General features: G+C 40.5%; 1 protein-coding gene across 1 annotated transcript in view; it reads left to right on the forward strand.

The window, feature by feature from the left end:
• Positions 1–22,437, forward strand: part of grhl2b (grainyhead-like transcription factor 2b) — a 105,498-nt gene that overhangs the window by 44,996 nt on the left and 38,065 nt on the right. Inside the window, exons 9-10 of the mRNA XM_031789180.1 lie at positions 1,288–1,446; positions 8,812–8,869. Of these exons, the coding sequence (XP_031645040.1) occupies positions 1,288–1,446; positions 8,812–8,869 (217 nt within the window). The remainder of the gene's footprint in view (positions 1–1,287; positions 1,447–8,811; positions 8,870–22,437) is intronic.

Consider the following 22,437-nt stretch of genomic DNA (forward strand, 5'->3'; position numbering starts at 1 on the left):
TAGTCCCAAGCCTCCACAAAGTCTTTCTTCTTAGTTTTATTACATGTATTATGGGACCACTGTACCTGAAACACTCCCAATTAGTTGTATTTCCTGATAACTATCTTCCTGTGCTCTCTTAACCCCAGCCATGTCACGAACCCCGCTTCCTGAGTCTGTGTTTGCCTGTGTTTCTGTCCTGGAGTGTGTTTCCGGTGTTCTGGAACGCACCCTGTCTGGTTGCCGGGCAGATTAGCTTGTTGGGAGATCGATGTTCACCCGCACCTGTATCCCATCAGTAATCTGCACACCTGTCCTGATCATCACCTCTCCCCTTCAAAAGCTCTGACCTGACATCCATTCCCTGTCGGATCGTTAGCCATGAACATTACTCACCCGGATCATTTACCCCATTCCCGCCTGGTCATCGGAGGATTCCGCTTCCCCATTGGATCCACCTATTTACTCCCATCAACTCACCACCGCTGCCCGCTACGCCACCTGGATGTATCTACCCACTCACATTCACTTGTAAATAAATACTCACCTTCTTCCTACTCTCCTTGTCCTGGTCTGCTTCTGGGTTCGATTTTGAAGAAACGTGACAAGCCATTCCTAGGTGTAATGGGTTGATGTGTTATAGGAAGTGAACCACTACTCCTGGAGCTCCTCCAGACGACCTCCAGCACCCATAGTTTTGCTTCACAGATCAAGAGGCCTTTAAAAGGCCTATTAATACAGAGGTTTTAGCTTCTATTCACATAAACCTAATACACTGTCTGAGGGGGGGGGCAAATAACACATGATGGTTCAGGGAGTACTGTTGTGAGAGAAAAGAAAACAGGACCGATTTAGTAGTCTAAAATGTAAAAAGAAGAAACATTTGAGTTTATTCTATTTTCTCTGTGGTATGCTGTGGCCCTTGGGCAGACATAATGTTGCGACCATGGCTTGTCTCAGCACATCCCAGCTCTGTTATGCTCTGTTCTGTGTCTTCCTTATTGGAGAAAAGCCTTACTAACACAGATTGGCTAACTTGTATGAGACACCACAGCCATTGAACAGTAGGAGCTGGCCCTATTCTTACGTAACAACATGTAATAAAATGCTTCCCACGCTTTGTACAGTTTGATATTTAGTCAATATGAATATGCTGTTGTATTTGGGAGATGTGCCAACTGAGATATAGGTTTTTATTGACTGAGTAGTTTGTCTGGTTCTAGCTGAATAGAACTGACTGCCACTGCTCTGTCTCTGATTGGTCAGTTTGCAGGAATCTAATTTGTTCTGTCCCTCTGATTTGGTTAGATCTTCATCACAGTGAACTGTCTAAGTACAGACTTCTCGTCTCAGAAGGGGGTGAAGGGTCTTCCCCTGATGATCCAGATTGACACATACAGTTACAACAACCGCAGCAACAAGCCACTCCACAGAGCCTACTCTCAGATCAAGGTCTTCTGTGACAAGGTGAGTTTCTCTCTCTGACCTCTGATCTCTAGCTCCGTCATGACCCACATCACTAATGAACTTTTAGTCCTGAAGAGTTGCTTTTCGATCTTCAGATATCCTCCTTGCTCTATGATTCATCCTCCCCTATACTGTTAGAATCTCAGAATACATCCCAGAGTTTCTGACTCTCTGCATCCTCCTGGTGGCTTCGGCATGTTAAACAATCAACTAGAATTGCAATCTTTTCTCACAGTCTGGTGAGACTAGTTTCAAACTGTAATAATTATCATCAGTGCTGTTGGATGTGAAGCTGCATCACAGATCCATCCATCCACTTATGTATTATTAATCCATCCATCTATTAGTTAATTTATTAATCAATACATCCATCCACTCATTAATTTATTAAATCATCCATCCATCCACTTATTCATTTATTATTCCATTCATCCACTTATTCATTTATTAATCCATCCATCCATCCATCCACTTATTCATTTATTAATCCATCCATCCATCCACTTATTAATTTATTAATCCATCCATCCATCCACTTATTCATTTATTAATCCATCCATCCACACATTCATTTATTAATCCATCCATCCACTCATTAATTTATTAATCCATCCATCCATCTACTCACTAATTTATTAATCCATCCATCATCCACTCATTCATTTATTGATCCATCCATCATCCACTCAACCCATTTATTAATCCATCCACTTATTCATTTATTAATCCATCCATCCACTTATTAATTTATTAATCCATCCATCCATCCACTTATTCATTTATTAATCCATCCATCCACACATTCATTTATTAATCCATCCATCCACTTATTCATTTATTAATCCATCCATCCACTTATTCATTTATTAATCCATCCATCCACGCATTCATTTATTAATCCATCCATCCATCCACGCATTCATTTATTAATTAATCCATCCATCCACTTATTCATTTATTAATCCATCCATCCACGCATTCATTTATTAATCCATCCATCCACGCATTCATTTTTTAAATGTAACCTTTATTTAAATAGACAAGTCAGTTAAAATCAAATTCTTATTTAGATTGATGGCCTACACCGGCCAAACCCAGACAACGCTGGGCCACTCATTAATTTATTAATCTCCATCCATCCATCCACTCATTAATTTATTAATCCATCCATCCATCTACTCACTAATTTATTAATCCATCCATCATCCACTCATTCATTTATTGATCCATCCATCATCCACTCAACCCATTTATTAATCCATCCACTCATTCATTTATTTATTCATCCATCCATCCACTCATTCATTTAATAATCCATCCATTCATTCACACATTCATTTATTGATCCATCCATTGATCCACTCATTCATTTATTGATCCATCCATTCATACACTCATTAATTTAACAAACCATTCACTCATTAATTTATTAATTCATCCATCCATCCACTCATTCATTTATTTATCCATCCATCCACTCGTTCATTTATTAATCCATCCATCCATCCACTCATTTATTTATTAATCCATCCACTCGTTCATTTATTAATCCATCCATCCACTTATTCATTTATTAATCCATCCATCCATCCCACTTATTCATTTATTAATCCGTCCATCCATCCACTTATTCATTTATTTATCCATCCATCCACTCGTTCATTTATTAATCCATCCATCCACTTATTAATTTATTAATCCACCCATCCATCCACTCATTCATAAATTATTCCATCGATACATCCACTCACTCATATTTATCCATCCGTTTCTTCATTCATATATTATTCCATCCATCCACTCATTCATATATTAATTCATCGTCCCATCCATCCATACATACTGTCACGTTCTGACCTTTTGTCATACATACTGTCACGTTCTGAGCCGCCACCGCGGACAGACACCCACCCAGACCCTCCCCTATAGGTTCAGGTTTTCCACCTTGGGGGGAGGGAGGGGGGGTTAGTTATTTTGTTATGTCTTTGTTTTAATATGGTCAGGGCTTGAGTTGTGTGGGTGGTCTATGTTCCATTTTCTATGTTGTGTTTGCGTTTGGCCTGGTATGGTTCTCAATCAGAGGCGGGTGTCGTTAGTTGTCTCTGATTGAGAATCATACTTAGGTATCCTTTTCCTTCTTGTGTTGTGTGGGTGTTTATTTTCTGTTCTGTGTTAGTATTTCACTGTTCAGGACTGTTTTTGTTTCGTTCTCGTGTTTTGTTGTTTTTGTTCGAGTATTCGTTTTGATTAAAAGAGAATATGAATACTTACCACGCTGCACCTTGGTCCTCCTCTCTCTCTCCCAACGACAAACGTTACACATACATCCAGTCATTATTATTTTTTTTTACCATCCATCCATTAAAAAATGTATTTATTAATTCATCCATCCATTCATTCATTTACCAATCGATCCATCCTTCCATCACTTATTCATTTAATAATCCATTCTTCCACTCATTAATTTATACATCTTCTCATTCATTTATAAATACATACATACATACATTTTTTATTTTTTTTATTTTTTATTTCACCTTTATTTAACCAGGTAGGCTAGTTGAGAACAAGTTCTCATTTGCAACTGCGACCTGGCCAAGATAAAGCATAGCAGTGTGAGCATACAACAAAGAGTTACACATGGAGTAAACAATTAACAAGTCAATAACACAGTACAAAACAAAGGGGGGGTCTATATACAATGTGTGCAAAAGGCATGAGGAGGTAGGCAAATAATTACAATTTTGCAGATTAACACTGGAGTGATAAAAGATCAGATGGTCATGTACAGGTAGAGATATTGGTGTGCAGAAGAGCAGAAAAGTAAATAAATAAAAACAGTATGGGGATGAGGTAGGTGAAAAGGGTGGGTTATTTACCAATAGACTATGTACAGCTGCAGCGATCGGTTAGCTGCTCAGATAGCTGATGTTTGAAGTTGGTGAGGGAGATAAAAGTCTCCAACTTCAGCGATTTTTGCAATTCGTTCCAGTCACAGGCAGCAGAGTACTGGAACGAAAGGCGGCCAAATGAGGTGTTGGCTTTAGGGATGATCAGTGAGATACACCTGCTGGAGCGCGTGCTACGGATGGGTGTTGCCATCGTGACCAGTGAGCTGAGATAAGGCAGAGCTTTACCTAGCATAGACTTGTAGATGACCTGGAGCCAGTGGGTCTGGCGACGAATATGTAGCGAGGGCCAGCCGACTAGAGCATACAAGTCGCAGTGGTGGGTGGTATAAGGTGCTTTAGTGACAAAACGGATGGCACTGTGATAGACTGCATCCAGTTTGCTGAGTAGAGTGTTGGAAGCCATTTTGTAGATGACATCGCCGAAGTCGAGGATCGGTAGGATAGTCAGTTTTACTAGGGTAAGCTTGGCGGCTTGAGTGAAGGAGGCTTTGTTGCGGAATAGAAAGCCGACTCTTGATTTGATTTTCGATTGGAGATGTTTGATATGAGTCTGGAAGGAGAGTTTGCAGTCTAGCCAGACACCTAGGTACTTATAGACGTCCACATATTCTAGGTCGGAACCATCCAGGGTGGTGATGCTAGTCGGGCATGCAGGTGCAGGCAGCGACCGGTTGAAAAGCATGCATTTGGTTTTACTAGCGTTTAAGAGCAGTTGGAGGCCACGGAAGGAGTGTTGTATGGCATTGAAGCTTGTTTGGAGGTTAGATAGCACAGTGTCCAAAGACGGGCCGAAAGTATATAGAATGGTGTCGTCTGCGTAGAGGTGGATCAGGGAATCGCCCGCAGCAAGAGCAACATCATTGATATACACAGAGAAAAGAGTCGGCCCGAGAATTGAACCCTGTGGCACCCCCATAGAGACTGCCAGAGGACCGGACAGCATGCCCTCCGATTTGACACACTGAACTCTGTCTGCAAAGTAATTGGTGAACCAGGCAAGGCAGTCATCCGAAAAACCGAGGCTACTGAGTCTGCCGATAAGAATATGGTGATTGACAGAGTCGAAAGCCTTGGCAAGGTCGATGAAGACGGCTGCACAGTACTGTCTTTTATCGATGGCGGTTATGATGTCGTTTAGTACCTTGAGTGTGGCTGAGGTGCACCCATGACCGGCTCGGAAACCAGATTGCACAGCGGAGAAGGTACGGTGGGATTCGAGATGGTCAGTGACCTGTTTGTTGACTTGGCTTTCGAAGACCTTATATAGGCAGGGCAGGATGGATATAGGTCTGTAACAGTTTGGGTCCAGGGTGTCTCCCCCTTTGAAGAGGGGGATGACTGCGGCAGCTTTCCAATCCTTGGGGATCTCAGACGAGATGAAAGAGAGGTTGAACAGGCTGGTAATAGGGGTTGCGACAATGGTGGCAGATAGTTTCAGAAATAGAGGGTCCAGATTGTCAAGCCCAGCTGATTTGTACGGGTCCAGGTTTTGCAGCTCTTTCAGAACATCTGCTATCTGGATTTGGGTAAAGGAGAACCTGGAGAGGCTTGGGCGAGGAGCTGCGGGGGGGGGCGGAGCTGTTGGCCGAGGTTGAAGTAGCCAGGCGGAAGGCATGGCCAGCCGTTGAGAAATGCTTATTGAAGTTTTCGATAATCATGGATTTATCAGTGGTGACCGTGTTACCTAGCCTCAGTGCAGTGGGCAGCTGGGAGGAGGTGCTCTTGTTCTCCATGGACTTCACAGTGTCCCAGAACTTTTTGGAGTTGGAGCTACAGGATGCAAACTTCTGCCTGAAGAAGCTGGCCTTAGCTTTCCTGACTGACTGCGTGTATTGGTTCCGGACTTCCCTGAACAGTTGCATATCACGGGGACTATTCGATGCTATTGCAGTCTGCCACAGGATGTTTTTGTGCTGGTCGAGGGCAGTCAGGTCTGGGGTGAACCAAGGGCTGTATCTGTTCTTAGTTCTGCATTTTTTGAACGGAGCATGCTTATCTAAAATGGTGAGGAAGTTACTTTTAAAGAATGACCAGGCATCCTCAACTGACGGGATGAGGTCAATGTCCTTCCAGGATACCCGGGCCAGGTCGATTAGAAAGGCCTGCTCACAGAAGTGTTTTAGGGAGCGTTTGACAGTGATGAGGGGTGGTCGTTTGACTGCGGCTCCGTAGCGGATACAGGCAATGAGGCAGTGATCGCTGAGATCCTGGTTGAAGACAGCGGAGGTGTATTTGGAGGGCCAGTTGGTCAGGATGACGTCTATGAGGGTGCCCTTGTTTACAGAGTTAGGGTTGTACCTGGTGGGTTCCTTGATGATTTGTGTGAGATTGAGGGCATCTAGCTTAGATTGTAGGACTGGCGGGGTGTTAAGCATATCCCAGTTTAGGTCACCTAACAGAACAAACTCTGAAGCTAGATGGGGGGCGATCAATTCACAAATGGTGTCCAGGGCACAGCTGGGAGCTCGGTAGCAGGTGGCAACCGTGAGAGACTTATTTCTGGAGAGAGTAATTTTCAAAATTAGTAGTTCGAACTGTTTGGGTATGGACCTGGAAAGTATGACATTACTTTGCAGGCTATCTCTGCAGTAAACTGCAACTCCTCCCCATTTGGCAGTTCTATCTTGACGGAAGATGTTATAGCTGGGTATGGAAATCTCTGAATTTTTGGTGGCCTTCCTGAGCCAGGATTCAGACACAGCAAGGACATCAGGGTTAGCAGAGTGTGCTAAAGCAGTGAGTAAGTCAAACTTAGGGAGGAGGCTTCTGATGTTGACATGCATGAAACCAAGGCTTTTTCGAACACAGAAGTCAACAAATGAGGGTGCCTGGGGACATGCAGGGCCTGGGTTTACCTCCACATCACCCGCGGAACAGAGAAGGAGTAGTATGAGGGTGCGGCTAAAGGCTATCAAAACTGGTCGCCTAGAGCGTTGGGGACAGAGAATAAGAGGAGCAGGTTTCTGGGCATGGTAGAATATATTCAGGGCATAATGCGCAGACAGGGGTATGGTGGGGTGCGGGTACAGCGGAGGTAAGCCCAGGCACTGGGTGATGATGAGAGAGGTTGTATCTCTGGACATGCTGGTAGTAATGGGTGAGGTCACCGCATGTGTGGGAGGTGGGACAAAGGAGTTATCAGGGGTATGAAGAGTGGAACTAGGGGCTCCATTGTGAACTAAAACAATGATAACTAACCTGAACAACAGTATACAAGGCATATTGACATTTGAGAGAGACATACAGCGAGGCATACAGTAATCACAGGTGTTGAATTGGGAAAGCTAGCTAAAACAGTAGGTGAGACAACAGCTAATCAGCTAGCACAACAACAGCAGGTAAAATGGCGTAGACTAGGCAACGGGGCCAACAGATAAAACAAACAAGCAGAATGGAGTACCGTGATTTATGGACAGTCCAGCGTGCATCAGCTATGTAGCCAAGAGATCAGTGTCCAGGGGGCAGCGGTGGATGGGGAAGGGAAGCTGGACTGGCGAGTGTTATCCAGGTAAAAAAAAAACGAACAATGACTAAATAGCTTGTAGCTAGTTAGCTGGTTAGCTTCTGGAGGTTCTTGAGTGTGTTCTAAAAATAAATTAAAAATAATAGCGATTCCGTATCACATTGGGTGAGGCAGGTTTCCGGAAGGTATAAACAAATTAAAAGTCAAAAGAGATAGAAAGTAAATATGGGTCCGGTGGGCATTTGGGACGCGGCGATTCAGGCGGTTAGCAGGCCTGTGCTAACAAGCTAACAGTTTATAGGCCCGGGCTAGACAAGGTAGCAGTTAGCGGACCGGAGCTGGACAAGCTAGCAGTTAGCAGGCCGAATTAGCAAGCAGGGAGATAGCGAGGGCTAGAGAGTTAGCCTTTGGGGGACGTCGCGATGGGGTGAGTCTGTTTATTCCTCTTCATGCGGTGACATCGATAGACCGGTCGTGGGCCCGGGTATTGTAGCTCAGGAGTATGCTACGGTGGTAGCGCAGGCCGGGCTTCAAGCTAAGTGGGTGGAAACGCTAGCCAGGGGTAATCATCCGGGGTTGTGGTTTAGCTAGATAGCTAGTTGTGAAGATCCAGCGTATTTGGAAGCTTAGGTTTAGCAAAATGTTTTTAAAGGGATAGCTATGTAAAAAACGAAAAATATGTAAAAAACGAAAAATATGTAAAAAACGAAAAATAAACAAAATATAAACAAAATATAAACAAAATATACAGGGACATACATACATCCGTCCACCCATTCATTTTTTTATCCATCCATCCGTCAATTTATCCGTTCACTCATTCATTTATTAATCCCTCCATCCATCCATCCACATATTAATTTATCCATCCAACCAACCACTCATTCATTTTTTAATCCATCCATCCATCCACATTTTAATTTATTCATCCATCCACTCATTCATTTATTGATCCAGCCATCCAATGATTAATATGTTTGTGTGTTCCAGGGAGCTGAGAGGAAGATCAGAGATGAGGAAAGGAAACAGAACCGCAGGAAGACTAAAGGTTAGACACTAAATTACCTGTACTGTTACCTACAACTTTACCTAGACTATTACCTACAATTTTAACTACAACTATACCTACAACTTTACGTACAACTTTACGTACACTATTACCTGTACAGTTACCTACAACTTTACCTACACTGTTACCTGTACTGTTACCTGTACTTTTACCTGTACTGTTACCTCTACTGTTACATACAACTTTACCTGTACTGTTACCTGTAGTGTTACCGGTACTGTTACCTGTATTGTTACCAGTACTGTTACCTGTATTGTTACCTGTATTGTTACCTGTATTGTTACCTGTGCTGTTACCTGTACTGTTACCTGTATTGTTACCTGTACTGTAACCGGTACTGTTACCTGTCCTGTTACCTGTATTGTTACCTGTACTGTAACCAGTACTGTTACCTGTATTGTTACCTGTATTGTGACCTGTATTGTTACCTGTACTGTTACCTTTATTGTTACCTGTACTGTTACCTCTACTGTTACATACAACTTTACCTGTACTGTTACCTGTAGTGTTACCGGTACTGTTACCTGTATTGTTAACTGCACTGTTACCTGTACTGTTACCTGTATTGTTACCTGAATTGTTACCTGTACTGTTACATACAACTTTACCTGTACTGTTACCTGTAGTGTTACCGGTACTGTTACCTGTATTGTTAACTGCACTGTTACCTGTACTGTTACCTGTATTGTTACCTGAATTGTTACCTGTACTGTTACCTGTACTGTTACCTGTACTGTCACCTGCATTGTTACCTGCACTGTTACCTGTACTGTTACCTGTATTGTTACCTATATTGTTACCTGCACCGTTACCTGTTTGTTACCTGAATTGTTACCTGCACTGTTACCTGTATTGTTACCTGTACAGTTACCTGTACTTTTACCTCTATTGTTACCTGCATTGTTACCTGTACTGTTACATGTACTGTTACCTGTATTGTTACCTGTATTGTTACCTGTATTGTTACCTGCACTGTTACCTGTATTGTTACCTGTACTGTTACCTGTACTGTTACCTGTACTGTTACCTGTACGGTCACCTGTACGGTCACCTGTATTGTTACCTGTATTGTTACCTGTATTGTTACCTGTACTGTTACCTGTACTGTTACCTGTACTGTTACCTGTACTGTTACCTGTACGGTCACCTGTACTGTTACCTGTACTGTTACCTGCATTGTTACCTGTATTGTTACATGCGCTGTTACCTGCACTGTTACCTGTACTGTTACCTGTATTGTTACCTACACGGTTACCTGTACTGATCCTGTATTGTTACCTGTGCTGTTACCTGTACTGTTACCTACACTGTTCCTGTATTGTTTCCTGTACTGTTACCTTTAAAATCAAATAAAATCAAATTATTGTTACCTGTATTGTTACCGGTACTGTTTCCTGTACTGTTACCTGTACTGTTACCTGTATTGTTACCTGTATTGTTCCCTGTACTGTTACATGTACTGTTACCTGTATTGTTACCTGCACTGTTACCTGTATTGTTACCTGTACAGTTACCTTTACTTTTACCTCTATTGTTACCTGTATTGCTACCTGTACTGTTACATGTACTGTTACCTGTATTGTTACCTGCACTGTTACCTGTATTGTTACCTGTACTGTCACCTGTACTTCTACCTCTATTGTTACCTGTATTGTTACCTGTATTGTTACCTGTACTGTTACATGTACTGTTACCTGTATTGTTACCTGTATTGTTACCTGTATTGTTACCTGCACTGTTACCTGCGCTGCTACCTGTATTGTTGCCTGCGCTGTTACCTGTATTGTTACCTGTATTGTTACCTGTATTGTTACCTGTACTGTGACCTGTATTGTTACCTGTACTGTTACCTTTATTGCTACCTGTACTGTTAACTGCACTGTTACCTGTACTGTTACCTGTACTGTTACCTGTATTGTTACCTGTATTGTTACCTGTACTGTTACCTGTACTGTCACCTGCATTGTTACCTGCACTGTTACCTGTACTGTTACCTGTATTGTTACCTGTACTGTTAACTATATTGTTACCTGTACTGTTACCTGTATTGTTACCTGTATTGTTACCTGTACTGTTACCTGTACTGTTACCTGTATTTTTACCTGTATTGTTACCTGTACTGTTACCTGTACTGTTACCTGTATTGATACCTGCACTGTTACCTGTATTGTTACCTGTATTGTTACCTGCACTGTTACATGTACTGTTACCTGTATTCTTACCTGCACTGTTACCTGTATTGTTACCTGTACTGTCACCTGTACTTTTACCTGTATTGTTACCTGTATTGTTACCTGTACTGTTACCTGTACTGTTACATGTATTGTTACCTGTATTGTTACCTGTATTGTTACCTGTATTGTTACCTGTATTGTTACCTGTATTGTTACCTGTATTGTTACCTGCACTGTTAACTGCACTGCTACCTGTATTGTTACCTGCACTGCTACCTGTATTGTTACCTGTATTGTTACCTGTATTGTTACCTGTACTGTGACCTGTATTGTTACCTGTGCTGTTACCTGTACTGTTACCTACACTGTTCCTGTATTGTTTCCTGTACTGTTACCTTTAAAATCAAATAAAATCAAATTATTGTTACCTGTATTGTTACCTGTACTGTTTCCTGTACTGTTACCTGTACTGTTACCTGTATTGTTACCTGTATTGTTCCCTGTACTGTTACATGTACTGTTACCTGTATTGTTACCTGCACTGTTACCTGTATTGTTACCTGTACAGTTACCTTTACTTTTACCTCTATTGTTACCTGTATTGCTACCTGTACTGTTACATGTACTGTTACCTGTATTGTTACCTGCACTGTTACCTGTATTGTTACCTGTACTGTCACATGTACTTCTACCTCTATTGTTACCTGTATTGTTACCTGTATTGTTACCTGTACTGTTACATGTACTGTTACCTGTATTGTTACCTGTATTGTTACCTGCATTGTTACCTGTATTGTTACCTGCACTGTTACCTGCGCTGCTACCTGTATTGTTACCTGCGCTGTTACCTGTATTGTTACCTGTATTGTTACCTGTATTGTTACCTGTGCTGTGACCTGTATTGTTACCTGTACTGTTACCTTTATTGCTACCTGTACTGTTAACTGCACTGTTACCTGTACTGTTACCTGTACTGTTACCTGTATTGTTACCTGTATTGTTACCTGTACTGTTACCTGTACTGTCACCTGCATTGTTACCTGCACTGTTACCTGTACTGTTACCTGTATTGTTACCTGTACTGTTAACTATATTGTTACCTGTACTGTTACCTGTATTGTTACCTGTATTGTTACCTGTACTGTTACCTGTACTGTTACCTGTATTTTTACCTGTATTGTTACCTGTACTGTTACCTGTACTGTTACCTGTATTGATACCTGCACTGTTACCTGTATTGTTACCTGTATAGTTACCTGCACTGTTACATGTACTGTTACCTGTATTCTTACCTGCACTGTTACCTGTATTGTTACCTGTACTGTCACCAGTACTTTTACCTGTATTGTTACCTGTATTGTTACCTGTACTGTTACATGTACTGTTACCTGTATTGTTACCTGTATTGTTACCTGCATTGTTACCTGTATTGTTACCTGCACTGTTACCTGCGCTGCTACCTGTATTGTTACCTGCGCTGTTACCTGTATTGTTACCTGTATTGTTACCTGTATTGTTACCTGTGCTGTGACCTGTATTGTTACCTGTACTGTTACCTTTATTGCTACCTGTACTGTTAACTGCACTGTTACCTGTACTGTTACCTGTACTGTTACCTGTATTGTTACCTGTATTGTTACCTGTACTGTTACCTGTACTGTCACCTGCATTGTTACCTGCACTGTTACCTGTACTGTTACCTGTATTGTTACCTGTACTGTTAACTATATTGTTACCTGTACTGTTACCTGTATTGTTACCTGTATTGTTACCTGTACTGTTACCTGTACTGTTACCTGTATTTTTACCTGTATTGTTACCTGTACTGTTACCTGTACTGTTACCTGTATTGATACCTGCACTGTTACCTGTATTGTTACCTGTATAGTTACCTGCACTGTTACATGTACTGTTACCTGTATTCTTACCTGCACTGTTACCTGTATTGTTACCTGTACTGTCACCAGTACTTTTACCTGTATTGTTACCTGTATTGTTACCTGTACTGTTACATGTATTGTTACCTGTATTGTTACCTGTATTGTTACCTGTATTGTTACCTGTATTGTTACCTGTATTGTTACCTGTATTGTTACCTGTATTGTTACCTGTATTGTTAACTGCACTGCTACCTGTATTGTTACCTGCACTGCTACCTGTATTGTTACCTGTATTGTTACCTGTATTGTTACCTGTACTGTGACCTGTATTGTTACCTGTGCTGTTACCTTTATTGTTACCTGTACTGTTAACTGCACTGTTGCATGTACTGTTACCTGTATTATTACCTGTATTGTTACCTGCACTGTTACCTGTACTGTCACCTGCATTGTTACCTGCACTGTTACTTGTACTTTTACATGTACTGTTACCTGTATTGTTACCTGTATTGTTACCTGTATTGTTACCTGTATTGTTACCTGCACTGTTACCTGCACTGCTACCTGTATTGTTACCTATATTGTTACCTGTATTGTTACCTGTATTGTTACCTGTATTGTTACCTGCACTGTTACCTGCACTGCTACCTGTATTGTTACCTGCACTGTTACCTGTATTGTTACCTGTATTGTTACCTGTACTGTGACCTGTATTGTTACCTGTACTGTTACCTTTATTGTTACCTGTACTGTTAACTGCACTGTTACCTGTACTGTTACCTGTATTGTTACCTGTATTGTTACCTGTAATGTTACCTGTACTGTCACCTGCATTGTTACCTGCACTGTTACCTGTACTGTTACATGTACTGTTACCTGTATTGTTACCTATATTGTTACCTGCACTGTTGCCTGTTTGTTACCTGAATTGTTACCTGCACTGTTACCTGTATTGTTACCTGTACAGTTACCTGTACTTTTACCTCTATTGTTACCTGTACTGTTACATGTACTGTTTCCTGTATTGTTACCTGTATTGTTACCTGCACTGTTACCTGTATTGTTACCTGTACTGTTACCTGTACTTTTACCTCTATTGTTACCTGCATTGTTACCTGTACTGTTACATGTACAGTTACCTGTATTGTTACCTGTATAGTTACCTGCACTGTTACCTGTATTGTTACCTGTACTGTTACCTGTACTGTTACCTGTACGGTCACCTGTACGGTCACCTGTATTGTTACCTGTATTGTTACCTGTATTGTTACCTGTACTGTTACCTGTACTGTTACCTGTACTGTTACCTGTATGGTCACCTGTATTGTTACCTGTATTGTTACCTGTATTGTTACCTGTACTGTTACCTGTACTGTTACCTGTACTGTTACCTGCATTGTTACCTGTATTGTTACATGCACTGTTACCTGCACTGTTACCTGCACTGTTACCTGTACTGTTACCTGTATTGTTACCTACACGGTTACCTGTACTGATCCTGTATTGTTACCTGTGCTGTTACCTGTACTGTTACCTACAATCTTCCTGTATTTTTTCCTGTACTGTTACCTTTAAAATCAAATAAAATCAAATTATTGTTACCTGTATTGTTACCTGTACTGTTTCCTGTACTGTTACCTGTACTGTTACCTGTATTGTTACCTGTATTGTTACCTGTACTGATACCTGTATTGTTACCTGTACTGTTACCTGTACTGTTACATGTACGGTTACCTGTATTGTTACCTGCACTGTTACCTGTATTGTTACCTGTACAGTTACCTTTACTTTTACCTCTATTGTTACCTGTATTGCTACCTGTACTATTACATGTACTGTTACCTGTATTCTTACCTGCACTGTTACCTGTATTGTTACCTGTACTGTCACCAGTACTTTTACCTGTATTGTTACCTGTATTGTTACCTGTACTGTTACATGTATTGTTACCTGTATTGTTACCTGTATTGTTACCTGTATTGTTACCTGTATTGTTACCTGTATTGTTACCTGTATTGTTAACTGCACTGCTACCTGTATTGTTACCTGCACTGCTACCTGTATTGTTACCTGTATTGTTACCTGTATTGTTACCTGTACTGTGACCTGTATTGTTACCTGTGCTGTTACCTTTATTGTTACCTGTACTGTTAACTGCACTGTTGCATGTACTGTTACCTGTATTATTACCTGTATTGTTACCTGCACTGTTACCTGTACTGTCACCTGCATTGTTACCTGCACTGTTACTTGTACTTTTACATGTACTGTTACCTGTATTGTTACCTGTATTGTTACCTGTATTGTTACATGTATTGTTACCTGCACTGTTACCTGCACTGCTACCTGTATTGTTACCTATATTGTTACCTGTATTGTTACCTGTATTGTTACCTTTACTTTTACCTCTATTGTTACCTGTATTGCTACCTGTACTGTTACATGTACTGTTACCTGTATTGTTACCTGCACTGTTACCTGTATTGTTACCTGTATTGTTACCTGTACAGTTACCTTTACTTTTACCTCTATTGTTACCTGTATTGCTACCTGTACTGTTACATGTACTGTTACCTGTATTGTTACCTGCACTGTTACCTGTATTGTTACCTGTACTGTCACCTGTACTTCTACCTCTATTGTTACCTGTATTGTTACCTGTATTGTTACCTGTACTGTTACATGTACTGTTACCTGTATTGTTACCTGTATTGTTACCTGTATTGTTACCTGTATTGTTACCTGCACTGTTACCTGCGCTGCTACCTGTATTGTTACCTGCGCTGTTACCTGTATTGTTACCTGTATTGTTACCTGTATTGTTACCTGTGCTGTGACCTGTATTGTTACCTGTACTGTTACCTTTATTGCTACCTGTACTGTTAACTGCACTGTTACCTGTACTGTTACCTGTACTGTTACCTGTACTGTTACCTGTATTGTTACCTGTATTGTTACCTGTACTGTTACCTGTACTGTCACCTGCATTGTTACCTGCACTGTTACCTGTATTGTTACCTGTACTGTTAACTATATTGTTACCTGTACTGTTACCTGTATTGTTACCTGTATTGTTACCTGTACTGTTACCTGTACTGTTACCTGTATTTTTACCTGTATTGTTACCTGTACTGTTACCTGTACTGTTACCTGTATTGATACCTGCACTGTTACCTGTATTGTTACCTGTATTGTTACCTGCACTGTTACATGTACTGTTACCTGTATTCTTACCTGCACTGTTACCTGTATTGTTACCTGTACTGTCACCTGTACGTTTACCTGTATTGTTACCTGTATTGTTACCTGTACTGTTACATGTATTGTTACCTGTATTGTTACCTGTATTGTTACCTGTATTGTTACCTGTATTGTTACCTGTATTGTTACCTGCACTGTTAACTGCACTGCTACCTGTATTGTTACCTGCACTGCTACCTGTATTGTTACCTGTATTGTTACCTGTATTGTTACCTGTACTGTGACCTGTATTGTTACCTGTGCTGTTACCTTTATTGTTACCTGTACTGTTAACTGCACTGTTACATGTACTGTTACCTGTATTATTACCTGTATTGTTACCTGCACTGTTACCTGTACTGTCACCTGCATTGTTACCTGCACTGTTACTTGTACTTTTACATGTACTGTTACCTGTATTGTTACCTGTATTGTTACCTGTATTGTTACCTGCACTGTTACCTGCACTGCTACCTGTATTGTTACCTATATTGTTACCTGTATTGTTACCTGTATTGTTACCTGTATTGTTACCTGCACTGTTACCTGCACTGCTACCTGTATTGTTACCTGCACTGTTACCTGTATTGTTACCTGTATTGTTACCTGTACTGTGACCTGTATTGTTACCTGTACTGTTACCTTTATTGTTACCTGTACTGTCACCTGCATTGTTACCTGCACTGTTACCTGTACTGTTACATGTACTGTTACCTGTATTGTTACCTATATTGTTACCTGCACTGTTGCCTGTTTGTTACCTGAATTGTTACCTGCACTGTTACCTGTATTGTTACCTGTACAGTTACCTGTACTTTTACCTCTATTGTTACCTGTACTGTTACATGTACTGTTTCCTGTATTGTTACCTGTATTGTTACCTGCACTGTTACCTGTATTGTTACCTGTACTGTTACCTGTACTTTTACCTCTATTGTTACCTGCATTGTTACCTGTACTGTTACATGTACAGTTACCTGTATTGTTACCTGTATTGTTACCTGCACTGTTACCTGTATTGTTACCTGTACTGTTACCTGTACTGTTACCTGTACGGTCACCTGTACGGTCACCTGTATTGTTACCTGTATTGTTACCTGTACTGTTACCTGTACTGTTACCTGTACTGTTACCTGTACTGTTACCTGTATGGTCACCTGTATTGTTACCTGTATTGTTACCTGTATTGTTACCTGTACTGTTACCTGTACTGTTACCTGTACTGTTACCTGCATTGTTACCTGTATTGTTACATGCACTGTTAACTGCACTGTTACCTGCACTGTTACCTGTACTGTTACCTGTATTGTTACCTACACGGTTACCTGTACTGATCCTGTATTGTTACCTGTGCTGTTACCTGTACTGTTACCTACAATCTTCCTGTATTTTTTCCTGTACTGTTACCTTTAAAATCAAATAAAATCAAATTATTGTTACCTGTATTGTTACCTGTACTGTTTCCTGTACTGTTACCTGTACTGTTACCTGTATTGTTACCTGTATTGTTACCTGTACTGATACCTGTATTGTTACCTGTACTGTTACCTGTACTGTTACATGTACGGTTACCTGTATTGTTACCTGCACTGTTACCTGTATTGTTACCTGTACAGTTACCTTTACTTTTACCTCTATTGTTACCTGTATTGCTACCTGTACTGTTACATGTACTGTTACCTGTATTGTTACCTGCACTGTTACCTGTATTGTTACCTGTACTGTCACCTGTGCTTCTACCTCTATTGTTACCTGTATTGTTACCTGTACTGTTACCTGTACTGTCACCTGCATTGCTACCTGCAATGTTACCTGTACTGTTACCTGTACTGTTACCTGTATTGTTACCTGTACTGTTACCTATATTGTTACCTGTACTGTTACCTGTACTGTTACCTGTATTGTTACCTGTACTGTTACCTGTACTGTCACCTGTATTTTTACCTGTATTGTTACCTGTATTGTTACCTGTACTGTGACCTGTATTGTTACCTGTGCTGTTACCTTTATTGTTACCTGTACTGTTAACTGCACTGTTACATGTACTGTTACCTGTATTATTACCTGTATTGTTACCTGCACTGTTACCTGTACTGTCACCTGCATTGTTACCTGCACTGTTACTTGTACTTTTACATGTACTGTTACCTGTATTGTTACCTGTATTGTTACCTGTATTGTTACCTGTATTGTTACCTGCACTGTTACCTGCACTGCTACCTGTATTGTTACCTATATTGTTACCTGTATTGTTACCTGTATTGTTACCTGTATTGTTACCTGCACTGTTACCTGCACTGCTACCTGTATTGTTACCTGCACTGTTACCTGTATTGTTACCTGTATTGTTACCTGTACTGTGACCTGTATTGTTACCTGTACTGTTACCTTTATTGTTACCTGTACTGTTAACTGCACTGTTACCTGTACTGTTACCTGTATTGTTACCTGTATTGTTACCTGTAATGTTACCTGTACTGTCACCTGCATTGTTACCTGCACTGTTACCTGTACTGTTACATGTACTGTTACCTGTATTGTTACCTATATTGTTACCTGCACTGTTGCCTGTTTGTTACCTGAATTGTTACCTGCACTGTTACCTGTATTGTTACCTGTACAGTTACCTGTACTTTTACCTCTATTGTTACCTGTACTGTTACATGTACTGTTTCCTGTATTGTTACCTGTATTGTTACCTGCACTGTTACCTGTATTGTTACCTGTACTGTTACCTGTACTTTTACCTCTATTGTTACCTGCATTGTTACCTGTACTGTTACATGTACAGTTACCTGTATTGTTACCTGTATTGTTACCTGCACTGTTACCTGTATTGTTACCTGTACTGTTACCTGTACTGTTACCTGTACGGTCACCTGTACGGTCACCTGTATTGTTACCTGTATTGTTACCTGTACTGTTACCTGTACTGTTACCTGTACTGTTACCTGTATGGTCACCTGTATTGTTACCTGTATTGTTACCTGTATTGTTACCTGTACTGTTACCTGTACTGTTACCTGTACTGTTACCTGCATTGTTACCTGTATTGTTACATGCACTGTTAACTGCACTGTTACCTGCACTGTTACCTGTACTGTTACCTGTATTGTTACCTACACGGTTACCTGTACTGATCCTGTATTGTTACCTGTGCTGTTACCTGTACTGTTACCTACAATCTTCCTGTATTTTTTCCTGTACTGTTACCTTTAAAATCAAATAAAATCAAATTATTGTTACCTGTATTGTTACCTGTACTGTTACCTGTACTGTTACCTGTATTGTTACCTGTATTGTTACCTGTACTGATACCTGTATTGTTACCTGTACTGTTACCTGTACTGTTACATGTACGGTTACCTGTATTGTTACCTGCACTGTTACCTGTATTGTTACCTGTACAGTTACCTTTACTTTTACCTCTATTGTTACCTGTATTGCTACCTGTACTGTTACATGTACTGTTACCTGTATTGTTACCTGCACTGTTACCTGTATTGTTACCTGTACTGTCACCTGTGCTTCTACCTCTATTGTTACCTGTATTGTTACCTGTACTGTTACCTGTACTGTCACCTGCATTGCTACCTGCAATGTTACCTGTACTGTTACCTGTACTGTTACCTGTATTGTTACCTGTACTGTTACCTATATTGTTACCTGTACTGTTACCTGTACTGTCACCTGTATTGTTACCTGTACTGTTACCTGTACTGTCACCTGTATTTTTACCTGTATTGTTACCTGTACTGTTACCTGTACTGTTACCTGTACTGTTACCTGCACTGTTACCTGTATTGATACCTGCACTGTTACCTGTATTGTTACCTGCACTGTTACCTGCACTGCTACCTGTATTGTTACCTGTATTGTTACCTGTAATGTTACCTGTACTGTCACCTGCATTGTTACCTGCACTGTTACCTGTACTGTTACATGTACTGTTACCTGTATTGTTACCTATATTGTTACCTGCACTGTTGCCTGTTTGTTACCTGAATTGTTACCTGCACTGTTACCTGTATTGTTACCTGTACAGTTACCTGTACTTTTACCTCTATTGTTACCTGTACTGTTACATGTACTGTTACCTGTACTGTCACCTGCATTGTTACCTGCACTGTTACCTGTACTGTTACATGTACTGTTACCTGTATTGTTACCTATATTGTTACCTGCACTGTTGCCTGTTTGTTACCTGAATTGTTACCTGCACTGTTACCTGTATTGTTACCTGTACAGTTACCTGTACTTTTACCTCTATTGTTACCTGTACTGTTACATGTACTGTTTCCTGTATTGTTACCTGTATTGTTACCTGCACTGTTACCTGTATTGTTACCTGTACTGTTACCTGTACTTTTACCTCTATTGTTACCTGCATTGTTACCTGTACTGTTACATGTACAGTTACCTGTATTGTTACCTGTATTGTTACCTGCACTGTTACCTGTATTGTTACCTGTACTGTTACCTGTACTGTTACCTGTACGGTCACCTGTACGGTCACCTGTATTGTTACCTGTATTGTTACCTGTACTGTTACCTGTACTGTTACCTGTACTGTTACCTGTACTGTTACCTGTATGGTCACCTGTATTGTTACCTGTATTGTTACCTGTATTGTTACCTGTACTGTTACCTGTACTGTTACCTGTACTGTTACCTGCATTGTTACCTGTATTGTTACATGCACTGTTAACTGCACTGTTACCTGCACTGTTACCTGTACTGTTACCTGTATTGTTACCTACACGGTTACCTGTACTGATCCTGTATTGTTACCTGTGCTGTTACCTGTACTGTTACCTACAATCTTCCTGTATTTTTTCCTGTACTGTTACCTTTAAAATCAAATAAAATCAAATTATTGTTACCTGTATTGTTACCTGTACTGTTTCCTGTACTGTTACCTGTACTGTTACCTGTATTGTTACCTGTATTGTTACCTGTACTGATACCTGTATTGTTACCTGTACTGTTACCTGTACTGTTACATGTACGGTTACCTGTATTGTTACCTGCACTGTTACCTGTATTGTTACCTGTACAGTTACCTTTACTTTTACCTCTATTGTTACCTGTATTGCTACCTGTACTGTTACATGTACTGTTACCTGTATTGTTACCTGCACTGTTACCTGTATTGTTACCTGTACTGTCACCTGTGCTTCTACCTCTATTGTTACCTGTATTGTTACCTGTACTGTTACCTGTACTGTCACCTGCATTGCTACCTGCAATGTTACCTGTACTGTTACCTGTACTGTTACCTGTATTGTTACCTGTACTGTTACCTATATTGTTACCTGTACTGTTACCTGTACTGTTACCTGTATTGTTACCTGTACTGTTACCTGTACTGTCACCTGTATTTTTACCTGTATTGTTACCTGTATTGTTACCTGTACTGTGACCTGTATTGTTACCTGTGCTGTTACCTTTATTGTTACCTGTACTGTTAACTGCACTGTTACATGTACTGTTACCTGTATTATTACCTGTATTGTTACCTGCACTGTTACCTGTACTGTCACCTGCATTGTTACCTGCACTGTTACTTGTACTTTTACATGTACTGTTACCTGTATTGTTACCTGTATTGTTACCTGTATTGTTACCTGTATTGTTACCTGCACTGTTACCTGCACTGCTACCTGTATTGTTACCTATATTGTTACCTGTATTGTTACCTGTATTGTTACCTGTATTGTTACCTGCACTGTTACCTGCACTGCTACCTGTATTGTTACCTGCACTGTTACCTGTATTGTTACCTGTATTGTTACCTGTACTGTGACCTGTATTGTTACCTGTACTGTTACCTTTATTGTTACCTGTACTGTTAACTGCACTGTTACCTGTACTGTTACCTGTATTGTTACCTGTATTGTTACCTGTAATGTTACCTGTACTGTCACCTGCATTGTTACCTGCACTGTTACCTGTACTGTTACATGTACTGTTACCTGTATTGTTACCTATATTGTTACCTGCACTGTTGCCTGTTTGTTACCTGAATTGTTACCTGCACTGTTACCTGTATTGTTACCTGTACAGTTACCTGTACTTTTACCTCTATTGTTACCTGTACTGTTACATGTACTGTTTCCTGTATTGTTACCTGTATTGTTACCTGCACTGTTACCTGTATTGTTACCTGTACTGTTACCTGTACTTTTACCTCTATTGTTACCTGCATTGTTACCTGTACTGTTACATGTACAGTTACCTGTATTGTTACCTG

Source organism: Oncorhynchus kisutch, linkage group LG14 (assembly GCF_002021735.2).
Source record: "Oncorhynchus kisutch isolate 150728-3 linkage group LG14, Okis_V2, whole genome shotgun sequence".
In the NCBI taxonomy this organism is placed as follows: domain Eukaryota; kingdom Metazoa; phylum Chordata; class Actinopteri; order Salmoniformes; family Salmonidae; genus Oncorhynchus; species Oncorhynchus kisutch.